This window comes from Argopecten irradians, chromosome 10 (genome assembly GCF_041381155.1).
Source record: "Argopecten irradians isolate NY chromosome 10, Ai_NY, whole genome shotgun sequence".
NCBI classification, from domain to species: Eukaryota; Metazoa; Mollusca; class Bivalvia; order Pectinida; family Pectinidae; genus Argopecten; species Argopecten irradians.
This window is the reverse complement of record NC_091143.1, coordinates 5,256,433-5,273,852: the sequence shown is the minus strand read 5'-3', so window position 1 is coordinate 5,273,852 and position 17,420 is coordinate 5,256,433. Positions and strand designations below refer to the sequence as shown.

Below are 17,420 nucleotides of genomic sequence, written 5' to 3'. Positions count from 1 at the left end.
TCCTCAACATGCTTTGTCCTGACCCAAAACTAGCACCTAATGGTCCTCAACATGCTTTGTCCTGACCCAAAACTAGCACTCCTAATGGTCCTCAACATGCTTTGTCCTGACCCAAAACTAGCACACCTAATGGTCCTCAACATGCTTTGTCCTGACCCAAAACTAGTACACCTAATGGTCCTCAACATGCTTTGTCCTGACCCAAAACTAGCACTCCTAATGGTCCTCAACATGCTTTGTCCTGACCCAAAACTAGAACTCCTAATGGTCCTCAACATGCTTTGTCCTGACCCAAAACTAGAACACCTAATGGTCCTCAACATGCTTTGTCCTGACCCAAAACTAGAACTCCTAATGGTCCTCAACATGCTTTGTCCTGACCCAAAACTAGAACTCCTAATGGTCCTCAACATGCTTTGTCCTGACCCAAAACTAGAACTCCTAATGGTCCTCAACATGCTTTGTCCTGACCCAAAACTAGCACTCCTAATGGTCCTCAACATGCTTTGTCCTGACCCAAAACTAGAACTCCTAATGGTCCTCAACTCAACATGCTTTGTCCTGACCCAAAACTAGAACTCCTAATGGTCCTCAACATGCTTTGTCCTGACCCAAAACTAGCACTCCTAATGGTCCTCAACATGCTTTGTCCTGACCCAAAACTAGCACTCCTAATGGTCCTCAACATGCTTTGTCCTGACCCAAAACTGACTCCTATGGTCCTCACATGCTTGTCCTGACCCACTCCCTAATGGTCCTCAACATGCTTTGTCCTGACCCAAAACTAGCTTTGTCCTCAACATGCTGACCCAAAACTAGAACTCCTAATGGTCCTCAACATGCTTTGTCCTGACCCAAAACTAGAACTCCTAATGGTCCTCAACATGCTTTGTCCTGACCCAAAACTAGCACTCCTAATGGTCCTCAACATGCTTTGTCCTGACCCAAAACTAGAACTCCTAATGGTCCTCAACATGCTTTGTCCTGACCCAAAACTAGAACTCCTAATGGTCCTCAACATGCTTTGTCCTGACCCAAAACTAGCACTCCTAATGGTCCTCAACATGCTTTGTCCTGACCCAAAACTAGCACTCCTAATGGTCCTCAACATGCTTTGTCCTGACCCAAAACTAGACTCCTAATGGTCCTAAACATGCTTTGTCCTGACCCAATACTAGCACTCCTAATGGTCCTAAACATGCTTTGTCCTGACCCAATACTAGCACTCCTAATGGTCCTAAACATGCTTTGTCCTGACCCAAAACTAGCACTCCTAATGGTCCTAACATGCTTTGTCCTGACCCAAAACTAGCACTCCTAATGGTCCTCAACATGCTTTGTCCTGACCCAAAACTAGCACTCCTAATGGTCCTCAACATGCTTTGTCCTGACCCAAAACTAGCACTCCTAATGGTCCTAAACATGCTTTGTCCTGACCCAAAACTAGCACTCCTAATGGTCCTCAACATGCTTTGTCCTGACCCAAAACTAGCACTCCTAATGGTCCTCAACATGCTTTGTCCTGACCCAAAACTAGCACTCCTAATGGTCCTCAACATGCTTTGTCCTGACCCAAAACTAGCACTCCTAATGGTCCTCAACATGCTTTGTCCTGACCCAAAACTAGAACTCCTAATGGTCCTAAACATGCTTTGTCCTGACCCAAAACTAGCACTCCTAATGGTCCTCAACATGCTTTGTCCTGACCCAAAACTAGCACTCCTAATGGTCCCCAACATGCTTTGTCCTGACCCAAAACTAGCAACTCCTAATGGTCCTCAACATGCTTTGTCCTGACCTAAAAACTAGAACACTCCTAATGGTCCTCAACATGCTTTGTCCTGACCCAAAACTAGCACTCCTAATGGTCCTCAACATGCTTTGTCCTGACCCAAAACTAGAACACTCTAATGGTCCTCAACATGCTTTGTCCTGACCCAAAACTAGAACACTCCTAATGGTCCTCAAACATGCTTTGTCCTGACCCAAAACTAGAACTCCTAATGGTCCTCAACATGCTTTGTCCTGACCCAAAACTAGCACTCCCTAATGGTCCTCAACATGCTTTGTCCTGACCCAAAACTAGAACTCCTAATGGTCCTAAACATGCTTTGTCCTGACCCAATAACTAGCACTCCTAATGGTCCTCAACATGCTTTGTCCTGACCCAAAACTAGCACTCCTAATGGTCCTCAACATGCTTTGTCCTGACCCAAAACTAGAAACTCCTAATGGTCCTCAACATGCTTTGTCCTGACCCAAAACTAGCACTCCTAATGGTCCTCAACATGCTTTGTCCTGACCCAAAACTAGCACTCCTAATGGTCCTCAACATGCTTTGTCCTGACCCAAAACTAGCACTCCTAATGGTCCTCAACATGCTTTGTCCTGACCCAAAACTAGCACTCCTAATGGTCCTCAACATGCTTTGTCCTGACCCAAAACTAGCACTCCTAATGGTCCTCAACATGCTTTGTCCTGACCCAAAACTAGAACTCCTAATGGTCCCCAACATGCTTTGTCCTGACCCAAAACTAGAACTCCTAATGGTCCCCAACATGCTTTGTCCTGACCCAAAACTAGCACTCCTAATGGTCCTCAACATGCTTTGTCCTGACCCAAAACTAGAACTCCTAATGGTCCCCAACATGCTTTGTCCTGACCCAAAACTAAAACTCCTAATGGTCCTCAACATGCTTTGTCCTGACCTAAAACTAGCACTCCTAATGGTCCTCAACATGCTTTGTCCTGACCCAAAACTAGCACTCCTAATGGTCCTCAACATGCTTTGTCCTGACCCAAAACTAGAACTCCTAATGGTCCCCAACATGCTTTGTCCTGACCCAAAACTAGCACTCCTAATGGTCCTCAACATGCTTTGTCCTGACCCAAAACTAGCACTCCTAATGGTCCTCAACATGCTTTGTCCTGACCCAATACTAGCACTCCTAATGGTCCTCAACATGCTTTGTCCTGACCCAAAAACTAGCACTCCTAATGGTCCTCAACATGCTTTGTCCTGACCCAAAACTAGAACTCCTAATGGTCCTCAACATGCTTTGTCCTGACCCAAAACTAGAACACCTAATGGTCCTCAACATGCTTTGTCCTGACCCAAAACTAAAACTCCTAATGGTCCTAAACATGCTTTGTCCTGACCCAAAACTAGCACACCTAATGGTCCTCAACATGCTTTGTCCCGACCCAAAACTAGAATTTCTAATGGTCCTCAACATGCCTTGTCCTGACCCAAAACTAGCACTCCTAATGGTCCTCAACATGCTTTGTCCTGACCCAAAACTAGCACTCCTAATGGTCCTCAACATGCTTTGTCCTGACCCAAAACTAGAACTCCTAATGGTCCTCAACATGCTTTGTCCTGACCCAAAACTAGAATTCCTAATGGTCCTAAACATGCTGTGTCCTGACCCAAAACTAGCACTCCTAATGGTCTTCAACATGCTTTGTCCTGACCCAAAACTAGCACTCCTAACTGACTACAGCAGTTTATATAACTGTGGAAATTGTGTTGAAATTGACAATTTAGGACCCTGAGAATGTGGTCTTATTAAGCCAGTGGTGTTTATAGAGAGGTGGTCACCAAGGCAGGTCAGAATGTACAGTCAAACTTATTCATAAAGACCATACAAGGAACAAGGAGAAATCTCTATAGCCAAGAAGTCTTTCTACATAGGTCCAAATGAGGTGAAAATGACAATTCAGGACCCTGAGAATGTGGTCTTATTAAGCAGGTGGTCTTTATACAGAGGTGGTTACTAAGGCAGGTCTGTACCTAATAATCCACCCTAACACAGGTCAGAGGGAGTAGTATAATAACAGTGAATCTCCTCCAAACTTTGTTTACTGTCACACCCTCCCTATAGTATTTTGGTGTTTATAATTCCCCCTTTGACTGGCATACACTCAAGTCCTGTATCTCTCTGTCAGGTTTACATGTGCAGGCTATTAAACTGGGTCACAGATTCACCTGGGATAGGTATATGTACAAGACAAAATTCCACAAGTTTAGAGCACTTGGAACTATTTTAACCCAATTGTTTAGTTAACTGTGAAAGGGAGCCAAGAACAAAAGTTAGGACGAGTGCAAATTTATTATGATGTGCAAAGTTTATATAGCAAGGCACAACAGCTGTCAAATTTCCATAGTGAGTAGCCAATAAAAAGCTGGGGAGGTGAAGGTCATCATATAGAGTTAGCACTGGTCAAGGTCATCATAATAATATAGGTGAGAAAGTCAAGGTCATGACACATAAGCTAGGGTTGTCAGACAATGATGATCATCCAAACATGCATAGTCTATATAATCTCATTGTCAGTCATAGCTGGAGACAGCCAAGGTCATACTATACAGCAGGAGACAGCCAAGGTCATACTATACAGCAGGAGACAGTCAAGGTCATACTATACAGCAGGAGACAGCCAAGGTCATATACTATACAGCAGGAGACAGTCAAGGTCATACTATACAGCAGGAGACAGCCAAGGTCATACTATACAGCAGGAGACAGTCAAGATCATACTATACAGCAGGAAACAGCCAAGGTCATACTATACAGCAGAAGACAGTCAAGGTCATTCTATACAACTTAAGTCAGTCAAGGTCAATATATTGTTGATTCCTGTTGAGACCTGCTTACCTTCATCGATGTCGGGCTGTAGAAGGCTTCGTCCCTCTACTTCTAGTGATGGACAGGATGTACTAAATCGCGACAAATTGTCTTTTCTGTGAACATCCTAAAAAACATGAAATAGAAATCTTGTTTAAATATAGAACCAGAAAAAAAAAGAGATTAATTCTAACAAGTTACAGTGACTTTATCTAAATAGGCCCACTTTTGTTGCATGTATCACACCAAATATAATAAACACGGAAATCATACTTACAGTAATTAACACTCATAGAACAGATTCACAATCTTACTTCTACTCTTAGACAAGTTCAAGGTCTCATTAAACAAGCTGAAGAAATGCATGTTTCTTTTCATTCCCAATAACATCCTAAGGTGCAGCAATTTATAAAAGGATTAAGAGAACAGAAACATGTACTTGAAAAACATAAAACTCGAACTTGTTCAAGCTTTAAAATATATTCATGAAATGAAGTCAAGAGAGTACGGTTTTCTAGAAATAACATCAATATATTCATGAAATGAAGTCAAGAGAGTACGGTTTTCTAGAAATAACATCAATGACCTTGAACTTGCTGACAATGCTGAAACTTGATCTGACAAAGATATTCTGTATAGGTGTGCAATTTGCTGAAAATCCATGATGAAATGAGTCCATAAAATGGAGGATAAAATGTGGATGGACAGATGTCCTCTCCTACCTGATAAAACAGACGAACACACATAGACATATAACCCTCACAAGTTATTGGCAACATATAACCCCACAAGTTATTGGCAATGAAATACCAATATAACACGCAGACATATAACCCCCACAAGTTATTGGCAAAGAAATACCAATATAACACGCAAACATATAACCCCCACAAGTTATTGGCAAAGAAATACCAATATAACACGCAACATATAACCCCCACAAGTTATTGGCAAAGAAATACCAATATAACACGCAGACATATAACCCCACAAGTTATTGGCAAAGAAATACCAATATAACACGCAGACATATAACCCCACAAGTTATTGGCAAAGAAATACCAATATAACACGCAGACACCCCACAGTTATGCAAAGAAATACATATAACCCCCCACAAGTTATTGGCAAAGAAATACCAATATAACACGCAGACATATAACCCCCACAAGTTATTGGCAAAGAAATACCAATATAACACGCAGACATATAACCCCACAAGTTATTGGGCAAAGAAATACCAATATAACACGCAAACATATAACCCCCACAAGTTATTGGCAAAGAAATACCAATATAACACGCAGACATATAACCCCCACAAGTTATTGGCAAAGAAATACCAATATAACACGCAGAACATATAACCCCCACAAGTTATTGGCAAAGAAATACCAATATAACACGCAGACATATAACCCCCACAAGTTATTGGCAAAGAAATACCAATATAACACGCAAACATATAACCCCACAAAGTTATTGGCAAAGAAATACCAATATAACACGCAAATATAACCCCCACAAGTTATTGGCAAAGAAATACCAATATAACACGCAGACATATAACCCCCACAAGTTATTGGCAAAGAAATACCAATATAACACGCAGACATATAACCCCCACAAGTTATTGGCAAAGAAATACCAATATAACACGCAGACATATAACCCCCACAAGTTATTGGCAAAGAAATACCAATATAACACGCAGACATATAACCCCCACAAGTTATTGGCAAAGAAATACCAATATAACACGCAAACATATAACCCCCACAAGTTATTGGCAAAGAAATACCAATATAACACGCAGACATATAACCCCCACAAGTTATTGGCAAAGAAATACCAATATAACACGCAAACATATAACCCCCACAAGTTATTGGCAAAGAAATACCAATATAACACGCAAACATATAACCCCCACAAGTTATTGGCAAAGAAATACCAATATAACACGCAGACATATAACCCCCACAAGTTATTGGCAAAGAAATACCAATATAACACGCAAACATATAACCCCCACAAGTTATTGGCAAAGAAATACCAATATAACACGCAGACATATAACCCCCACAAGTTATTGGCAAAGAAATACCAATATAACGCAACATATAACCCCACAAGTTATTGGCAAAGAAATACCAAATAACACGCAACATATAACCCCCACAAGTTATTGGCAAAGAAATACCAATATAACACGCAGACATATAACCCCCACAAGTTATTGGCAAAGAACCAATATAACACGCAACATATAACCCCACGTTATTGGCAAAATACCAATATAACACGCAACATATAACCCCACAAGTTATTGGCAAAGAAATACCAATATAACACGCAGACATATAACCCCCACAAGTTATTGGCAAAGAAATACCAATATAACACGCAGACATATAACCCCCACAAGTTATTGGCAAAGAAATACCAATATAACACGCAGACATATAACCCCCACAAGTTATTGGCAAAGAAACCAATATAACACGCAAACATATAACCCCACCAATATAACACGCAAACATATAACCCCACAAGTTATTGGCAAAGAAATACCAATATAACACGCAGACAATATACCCCACAAGTTATTGGCAAAGAAATACCAATATAACACGCAGACATATAACCCCCACAAGTTATTGGCAAAGAAATACCAATATAACACGCAAACATATAACCCCCACAAGTTATTGGCAAAGAAATACCAATATAACACGCAACATATAACCCCCACAAGTTATTGGCAAAGAAATACCAATATAACACGCAGACATATAACCCCCACAAGTTATTGGCAAAGAAATACCAATATAACACGCAAACATATAACCCCACAAGTTATTGGCAAAGAAATACCAATATAACACGCAGACATATAACCCCCACAAGTTATTGGCAAAGAAATACCAATATAACACGCAGACATATAACCCCCACAAGTTATTGGCAAAGAAATACCAATATAACACGCAGACATATAACCCCCACAAGTTATTGGCAAAGAAATACCAATATAACACGCAAACATATAACCCCCACAAGTTATTGGCAAAGAAATACCAATATAACACGCAGACATATAACCCCCACAAGTTATTGGCAAAGAAATACCAATATAACACGCAAACATATAACCCCCACAAGTTATTGGCAAAGAAATACCAATATAACACGCAGACATATAACCCCCACAAGTTATTGGCAAAGAAATACCAATATAACACGCAGACATATAACCCCCACAAGTTATTGGCAAAGAAATACCAATATAACACGCAGACATATAACCCCCACAAGTTATTGGCAAAGAAATACCAATATAACACGCAGACATATGCAAACCCACGCAACATACCCCACAAGTTATTGGCAAAGAAATACCAATATAACACGCAACATATAACCCCACAAGTTATTGGCAAGAAATACAATATAACACGCAACATATATACCCCCACAAGTTATTGGCAAAGAAATACCAATATAACACGCAGACATATAACCCCACAAAGTTATTGGCAAAGAAATACCAATATAACACGCAGACATATAACCCCACAAGTTATTGGCAAAGAAATACCAATATAACACGCAGACAAAACCCAATATAAAGATACCCACGCAACATATAACCCCACAAGTTATTGGCAAAGAAATACCAATATAACACGCAGACATATAACCCCCACAAGTTATTGGCAAAGAAATACCAATATAACACGCAGACATATAACCCCCCACAAGTTATTGGCAAAGAAATACCAATATAACACGCAGACATATAACCCCCACAAGTTATTGGCAAAGAAATACCAATATAACACGCAGACATATAACCCCCACAAGTTATTGGCAAAGAAATACCAATATAACACGCAGACATATAACCCCCACAAGTTATTGGCAAAGAAATACCAATATAACACGCAGACATATAACCCCCACAAGTTATTGGCCAAGAAATACCAATATAACACGCAGACATATAACCCCCACAAGTTATTGGCAAAGAAATACCAATATAACACGCAGACATATAACCCCCACAAGTTATTGGCAAAGAAATACCAATATAACACGCAAACATATAACCCCCACAAGTTATTGGCAAAGAAATACCAATATAACACGCAGACATATAACCCCCACAAGTTATTGGCAAAGAAATACCAATATAACACGCAGACATATAACCCCCACAAGTTATTGGCAAAGAAATACCAATATAACACGCAGACATATAACCCCCACAAGTTATTGGCAAAGAAATACCAATATAACACGCAAACATATAACCCCACAAGTTATTGGCAAGAAATACCAATATAACACGCAACATATAACCCCACAAGTTATTGGCAAAGAAATACCAATATAACACGCAGACAATAACCCCACAAGTTATTGGCAAAGAAATACCAATATAACACGCAAATATACCCCACAAGTTATTGAAGAATACCAATATAACACGCAACATAGTTATTGGCAAAGAAATACCAATATAACACACGCAAAGCAAAAGCAGACATATAACCCCCACAAGTTATTGGCAAAGAAATACCAATATAACACGCAGACATATAACCCCCACAAGTTATTGGCAAAGAAATACCAATATAACACGCAACATATAACCCCCACAAGTTATTGGCAAAGAAATACCAATATAACACGCAGACATATAACCCCCACAAGTTATTGGCAAAGAAATACCAATATAACACGCAGACATATAACCCCCACAAGTTATTGGCAAAGAAATACCAATATAACACAAATACACCGCAAAATAAACCCCACAAGTTATTGGCAAAGAAATACCAATATAACACGCAGACATATAACCCCCACAAGTTATTGGCAAAGAAATACCAATATAACACGCAAACATATAACCCCCACAAGTTATTGGCAAAGAAATACCAATATAACACGCAGACATATAACCCCCACAAGTTATTGGCAAAGAAATACCAATATAACACGCAGACATATAACCCCCACAAGTTATTGGCAAAGAAATACCAATATAACACGCAGACATATAACCCCCACAAGTTATTGGCAAAGAAATACCAATATAACACGCAAACATATAACCCCCACAAAGTTATTGGCAAAGAAATACCAATATAACACGCAGACATATAACCCCCACAAGTTATTGGCAAAGAAATACCAATATAACACGCAGACATATAACCCCCACAAGTTATTGGCAAAGAAATACCAATATAACACGCAGACATATAACCCCCACAAGTTATTGGCAAAGAAATACCAATATAACACGCAGACATATAACCCCCACAAGTTATTGGCAAAGAAATACCAATATAAACACGCAGACATATAACCCCCACAAGTTATTGGCAAAGAAATACCAATAAACACTATATATATATGTACTTCCTTTCTTCATTTTCCACAAAAACAATGACTAATGGCTTTACTTTTGCTCCAAGAAAACTTGAAGGTCTAGATAGGAGTAATGATTTATAGAATGTTTTTTTTTGTGAACTTCAAGGCTAATAGTAATAATACTGCCATCAGCAATTATTACCGTAATTGTGAAAAACACCTTCCACAATCATTACTGCAGCAGGCAGATCTGTTAGAGATATATCAGGTTCCCCTCTTCCTAGAACACTGTCTGACACACACACTTAATTGTAGCTATAGATTGATAATTATCTTATCGGGTTTTTTTTTAATTTATTTTTATTTCGGCATGATTATTCTTTGGTGCCTGAAATGTTAATTAATCACTTTGTAATACCAGTTGACACTGTACATGGAAATTGTTCTAACTAAAGATTTAGGTACCTCATTAGGCTTTTAATCCCCCAACCTTGAAGTTGATTCTGTTTACGATGCTATTGGGAAAATTCTTTTCATTTTGTTTTCTAGTTTCTGAATTAGTCTGACCTTGGAAGCAGTTTTGAATTTAAGTTATGGCACAAATGTGCATGTAATGTCAAAATCATACTCCTACTCAAAACTTAGAACTCAAAGCTGTAAAATACCTGGCTCCTTATACTCAAGACTTTTTGATAAAGAAGGAAATTGCTGGTTTTAGAAAGGAATCTTCATGTACATTCTGAAAATTATGAGAATTTCGATATGAAAAAAATGTAAATTCAGAATAAGCCAATAAACAGGGATTGTTCAGTATATATATATATGTAATACTATATAGTGCCAATTTTTAAAATTTTTGATATTAGATTTTAACAAATGGTAAATTTACAATAAAACAAACTCCAAGGATTATATGTGATTCATACATCTCACATGATTTTTTGCAGATTAAATTCAGACAACCCAACAAAGTCTTGCATAATCGTAACAAGAGGCCCATGGGCCTTAACCGTCATCTGACTCATGGCACAAAACAACAAAGTCACAGTATAAAGCATTGGTTAACGATTAATATAAACAATACAAGGAACTCCTTAGTTGAATATGTAAGTTTCTGAAATAGGTAAATATCATTTGTTGAACAAACTTGGTAGCCCTTCATCCATATATGGTTGTAACCAATTCAAGGATTAATATGAGGAGTCCTCAGATTTTAAAGCCAAATTTCAGCAAAGCTCCCATTTTGGACCTCCGCCGTACTATCCCCATGGGTCTTAGCTCGGTCCTTTATAAAATATAATTGTCCTCACCTAAAGTTCCCCCTTCTGAATCAATTAAAACCCCTATAGACCAATTTTCATTGAGATCGGAGACTGAAACCTGAAAACAGGAAGTGGGCCAGTGGCCATCTTGGAATACCAAAATCTTTATGAAAATGTTTTCATGTTGTTCGGCATCAATTAAAACCCCTATAGACCAATTTTCATTGAGATCAGAGACTGAAACCTTAAAACAGGAAGTGGGCCAGCGGCCATCTTGGAATACCAAAAATCTTTACGAAAATGTTGTATGTTGTTCGGCATCAATTAAACCCCTATAAAATCATTGAGATCGGAGACCGAAACCTGAAAACAGGAAGTGGGCCAGCTAAAATTAAGAAAATTTGCCCTTTTGGGGCCCCACCCCTCAGCCCCTAGGGGTCAGACCAGACTCATTTATATAAAATATGATTGTCCTTCCCCAATGATGTTTCACACCAAATATGGATGAAATTCATCCAAGGATGAAGGAGGAGTAGGATTTTAAAGCTAAAATTAAGAAAATTTGCCCTTTTGGGGCCCTACCCCTCAGCCCCTAGGGGTCGGACCAGGCTCATTTATATAATATATGATTGTCCATCCATAATGATGTTTCACACCAAATATGGATGAATCCATCCAAGGATGAAGGAGGAGTAGGATTTAAAAGCTTAAATTAAGAAAATTTGCCCTTTTGGGGCCCCGCCACTCTGCCCCTAGGGGTCGGACTTATCTTATTTATATAAAATATGATTGTCCTTCCCCAAGGATGTTTCACACCAAATATGGATGTAATTCACTCAAGGGTTTAGGAGGAGTAGGCTTTTGTATAAATAGTTTTACGCACGACGCACGGCGGACGGTGCACGGCGCACGACGACGGACGAAACACGATGACAATAGGTCATCCTGACCTTCGGTCAGATGACCTAAAAATATCATCCCCACAAAAACAGACTTTATTTCTCTAAATTTGTGGATTCATCCAAAATAGCTCTAATTTATCAAAATCGCGGTTTTACATGTAACAGCCTGTTGTGTGAATAATGCTTTTAAGGCTACTGGTTATTTGTGAAAATAAAACCCCGCAAATTAGTTTATTTAGACTAAGATAGGAATGGCCCTAGGCATTTTTAAAATTGGTTAAATTTCAAAGGAAACCCGCTGGAAATCTTTCTTTTTTCTTCCCAAATTCTTATGCTGTATAACATAAAATATTGGCTGTGCAGAAATCTTCAGTGTTTTCATGGTTGTTAATGAACCACAGATATTAAAACAACACAATTCTGGTACATTAAAGTACTATCAAGTCATCAACTATAACTATGACTATTTCAACCCACGAAATGGTTTTGAAGTTCCAGACCTCGGACATTTCGTATTATACAGTATAACCTTAATGTTTGTCCAGAATTTGGGGACATGCATGATCCGATATTGATTACAATACCACATAGGAATAATATACACGCTATCTCATACACCATCCTTATGTAAATCGGTACTGCGGTACGAAAGTACCCACGAACATTTCATGATATAACTTTCCTTTGTCCAGAATTTTGGGACATGCCCGACCTGATATTGATTAACACAACGCCATATAGGACTTATATGTACCCTATATACGACGATGACGTAAATCGCTACTGTGGTAGAACCATTAACAGCTATCTCTAATTCAATCTGTGCCTGCAATTCATTCCATTTTATTTCCTGTTTCCTTCCAAATCAATACAAACTATTCAGTTCAATACTGATGCAGTAAATCGTGGCCGACAATTAAAACTCCGGTTCATTCTAAATATGCCCAACCAAAACCTGGAGTCACGAATAAAAGTTGGAACAACCATCGGGAAGACTGAAGTTATATTTCGTGTATTCTGTATTTGTTGTGCCCAATCATTTACAATAATAAACGTCCCATTCTACTCTATATAGAAACATTGGAAAAATAAACACTTCTACTTTAATCAGTAAATGTTGGACAGGACGTCTTATTGCGCACATCTTTGCTTCAGTGGGAACTATTTTTTAAGCCTTTTAATTTTTTTCTGAACACCACTGACAATTATTACAGCTAATACATTTCCTGTATATATGAGAGTTTCATTGACTTATCTATTTTGATAGGACCCATAACAGGACAATACTTCAGTATAAAGCAGGGCATAGCAAACGTGTAAAAAATCTGATTTCTTCAGAAGTATTCATATTTTCTTCTGGGGATATAGTCCTTATTTGTGACCAACATCTCAAGCAGCATTTCAACAGTATTCACTGAAGATCAGTGTCATAAGGAACTTAGAGTGTTGCCTAGCAATACAGCATTGCTCATTATTAGGAAATTGAGCTCTGACAACATCAGACAGCTTTAATGGTTTTATAAACTTCAGTCTAGCTAAGATGATTCTGGTGAATATGACTGAAAATTAAGCTAAGATGGTTCTGGTGAATATGACTGAAAGTTAAACGGGGAGTTACAGAAGGTATATAGCATTATACAAAGCTCTATAAACTATTTTTACTCTCAGAAGTAGAAGCTTGTATCGCTGGATGTTGAGGTACCGAAAAATGAAGGCTGAGATTTTAGGGATTTCAGAGTGATGATTTCATAAAGAAATACTCTGCTTCTATTTATGATACATGAAATCAGATTATTGACACATTATGATATAATTCTGGATTGCGTCATAATGTTTAATTTTCATTTCTACTTTTTTTGTCATGTAAAGCCAGATTTCTTCATCCTTTAACTATGATATGTAGTAAGACCTATTTATAGACAGAATCATAATTATTACTTGGTCTGTTGATTAAAAAATAAACATCATAAGTGACAATGAAATTAAATATTCATGAGGGAATTGCAGCAGATGTGTTTGAAGGGGTATACATATATATTTACATTTTCACTGCAGTCCCACTTTGTAACCTCACCATGCGCAGTTGGCAGTCATATAGACAATGAACTTCAAGCGCTATTATAACGTCATTATCATTGTAACGTCACAATTGTCGTGCCAGCAATCACGGAAGACGGCTGTTCAAATGGCTGTTCCATCCATGACGATAACAAATGAATATTTCATTATAGATGCGAAATTCCTTGGGATTTCATCATAAAATTGTAACCAAATGTGAATATAAGCATTGAACATCTTTCAGTTGGCATTCATAGCCAATAAGAATGCCAACTAAATAGAGGCAAATTCAACATGAAGCGCAATGCAAACTGAAAGACGTTCAATGCTTGAATATAATAAGATATGGTGCAATTTGCACCTGGAGCCAAGGATACTTTAAATCTGATTTGACTGTAAGGCAAGGAAAACAGTTTTTCTCCAGGAGCCTCTGGTTCTTTATACCCTATGACCAATCCCCATATAAGCTATGTATTGTTTACATTCGTCTTTGTTTAATCAATTCTGAATTTAGATAACAGTTCCTTAATTATGTTACTATCTTTAGTTCTGAGTGAAGTGCCAATGAAGATGAAGCTGTTATTTACAAACAGGATTGGATGTAGGATAGCATCTACTTGTTGTGTAGTTATATATAGACATGGGGCAGGAAGCCCCCTAAATCACCAGTAAGATTACAATATATTAATTATTCGGTGCTGTCTGCTCATCTCCTGGAATCCTTTCAACATTAAGCCCGAATCATGGCTCTTGTCATGTAGTGGAAGTAATTTCATATGGCCAGATACATAGTAACACAGTTCAATATTTGGCCTTCCAACTCTGGTACATTGTCTGGGTCGGCCACTGACTGATACCACAACAAGGTCACACTCAAGGTCACACTCGAGTAATTGATCAATACCCTGGTGGTACTTAGATCACAGGAAGTCCAACATCTATACACTACAGCTATACCCCTAGTTAATTACCCTGTCTCAACTCACACAGTTGTGTGGGCCAATAGTGGCTGCCCAAAAGGCCATTGGAATCCCCAAAGAATGCATCCAAATTGGAATCCATGCAATGGGAAGGACAACTGGATTAAATTTGTCTTTAACCATGTCGGGTGTATCTCTGAGGACTTATAATTTATAGCTAATCTGATAGATAAGTTTACTTCCTGGTCATCGCCAGACAAATCCATCTGGACACTGGTCTGGGGCCCTAACCTAGACAGGAACCACAATGACCAGTGCTGTCCTAACAATGGCCACTCCTGGACAGATTACTGACCAGTTCTTAACACTGACCGGATGTCCAACTGGTTGTTGAGAGTGGACTCTTGACATTGAAATTAACAGAATATTTAATTGGACTTTAAGCTGACAAAATGCAAGTTAAACAAGAGCTGTTGGAGAACAGCAAAGCTTGCCTATTCAGAAGAAGTTGATGTTTAAACATGGAAATATGACAAATTAACAGACTCAAAAACCCCCTAAAGGGCCCCAAATTGGTTGTATCATCACGTTCAGCATCCATACACATTAGGAAAATAAAATCATAAACATTTATGATGACTTATGCTTAAACAATTGACAAAATAGAAACTTGCTCAAAAACATTAACATGGAAATATGACAAATTAACAGACTCAAAAACCCCCTAAAGGGCCCCAAATTGGTTGTATTATCACGTTCAGCATCCATACACATTAGGAAAATAAAATCATAAACATTTATGATGACTTAAGCTTAAACAATGGACAAAATAGAAACTTGCTTAAAAACTTTAACATGGAAATATGACAAATTAACAGACTCAAAACCCCCTAATGGGCCCCAAATTGGTTGTATTATCACGTACAGCATCCATACACATTAGGAAAATAAAATCATAAAAATTTATGATGACTTAAGCTTAAACAATTGACAAAACAGAAACTTGCTCAAAAACTTTAACGTGAAATGGGACGCCAACGCCGACGCCGAGGTGACAACATTAGCTCCCCCTATTCTTTGAATTTGTTTCTGAGACAGCCCATTGCGTTTCTAAGGAGGGGCAGACGCCATTTTGTTTGAACTCTGCTTGGATACGAGACGCCTGCCAACCCCTACATAAAGCGCGTGAATCGACACACATGCGCTCAGTCATGTATATATACACCTAGCAGTTGTCCACAGTGTATCGCTTACTTATACATAAACAAAACCCCTTACCTGTAAATATGTGTAGGGGTTGTTTTAGCAAGCAAACATGTCAACTCTTCTAAGCTGTCATTTAGATGTTTCACAAATTGAATTTTCCACACAAATGAATAGAAATCCTTTTAATAATCCGTCCACAAATCTCCACGTATGCTGCTTACCCGATGTCCTCGACTGGCCATATGCACGTGACCACCTGTCCCGAACAAGTGACGCTTCCATATATAAACTACCAAAAGCACACACGTGTACATGTGTGTGTAATAGCTAATATGTTGAAGTGTTTTAATAGCTTGTATTTGACATATTTTGGGATCTAGCTGACAATATTACGTCAATGAAACCTTGTCAGGTGAGTGTAGTATTTATATTTAGTTTGACAATGTTATCTCCTATTAGAATTTCCGTGTTTGTTTACGTTTTAATCAAAATGGATCTTGCACATGGAAAGAAAGTATGAATTCATTCATTACTTTTAATTTAACTGCATAGATCTTTACATGGTTCTTAGAAACTCTATTTGAGAAAACATTGAAAGTACTAACCATTGTTTTATCAATACATCTTGGGTACATAGTGCAGTAGATCTAGAGCCGGTCAAGTGTTAGTAATGTTACACCTTGAACAGCAAGCGTTCGACTGATAGCACGTGTGTGTGTTTCACACACTTTATATAGGGGTCGGTACCCAGTGTTGTATCCAAGTAGAGTTAAAACAAAATGGCGACTGCCCGTCCTTAGAAACGCAAGGGGTTGTCTCAGAAACGAATTTTGAAAAAAAATGTTGAAAAAAAACTTTATTATTTTTCTCAAATGTATATTTTTTATCTTGTATTGTCAGCTTTAAATGATAACCTGAGGTCTACATACACTTATGACTTTCTTGCACTTGATAATTTCTGGGCTTACCAGTGTCGTTCATCCCTGAAAGTGCATTTGAACTCTTCCAATTCCAATGGAATGGTTCATTACGAATATTTAGGGGTAAATGAGTTTAAGC

General features: G+C 38.4%; 1 protein-coding gene across 10 annotated transcripts in view; it reads right to left on the bottom strand.

Annotated features, from left to right (window-relative positions):
- Positions 1-17,420, bottom strand: part of LOC138332964 (rho guanine nucleotide exchange factor 18-like) — a 240,108-nt gene that overhangs the window by 110,158 nt on the left and 112,530 nt on the right. For all 10 annotated transcript variants that reach the window (XM_069281034.1, XM_069281040.1, XM_069281038.1 and 7 more), the window contains one exon: positions 4,659-4,755. In XM_069281034.1, coding sequence (XP_069137135.1) covers positions 4,659-4,755 — 97 coding nt within the window. The remainder of the gene's footprint in view (positions 1-4,658; positions 4,756-17,420) is intronic.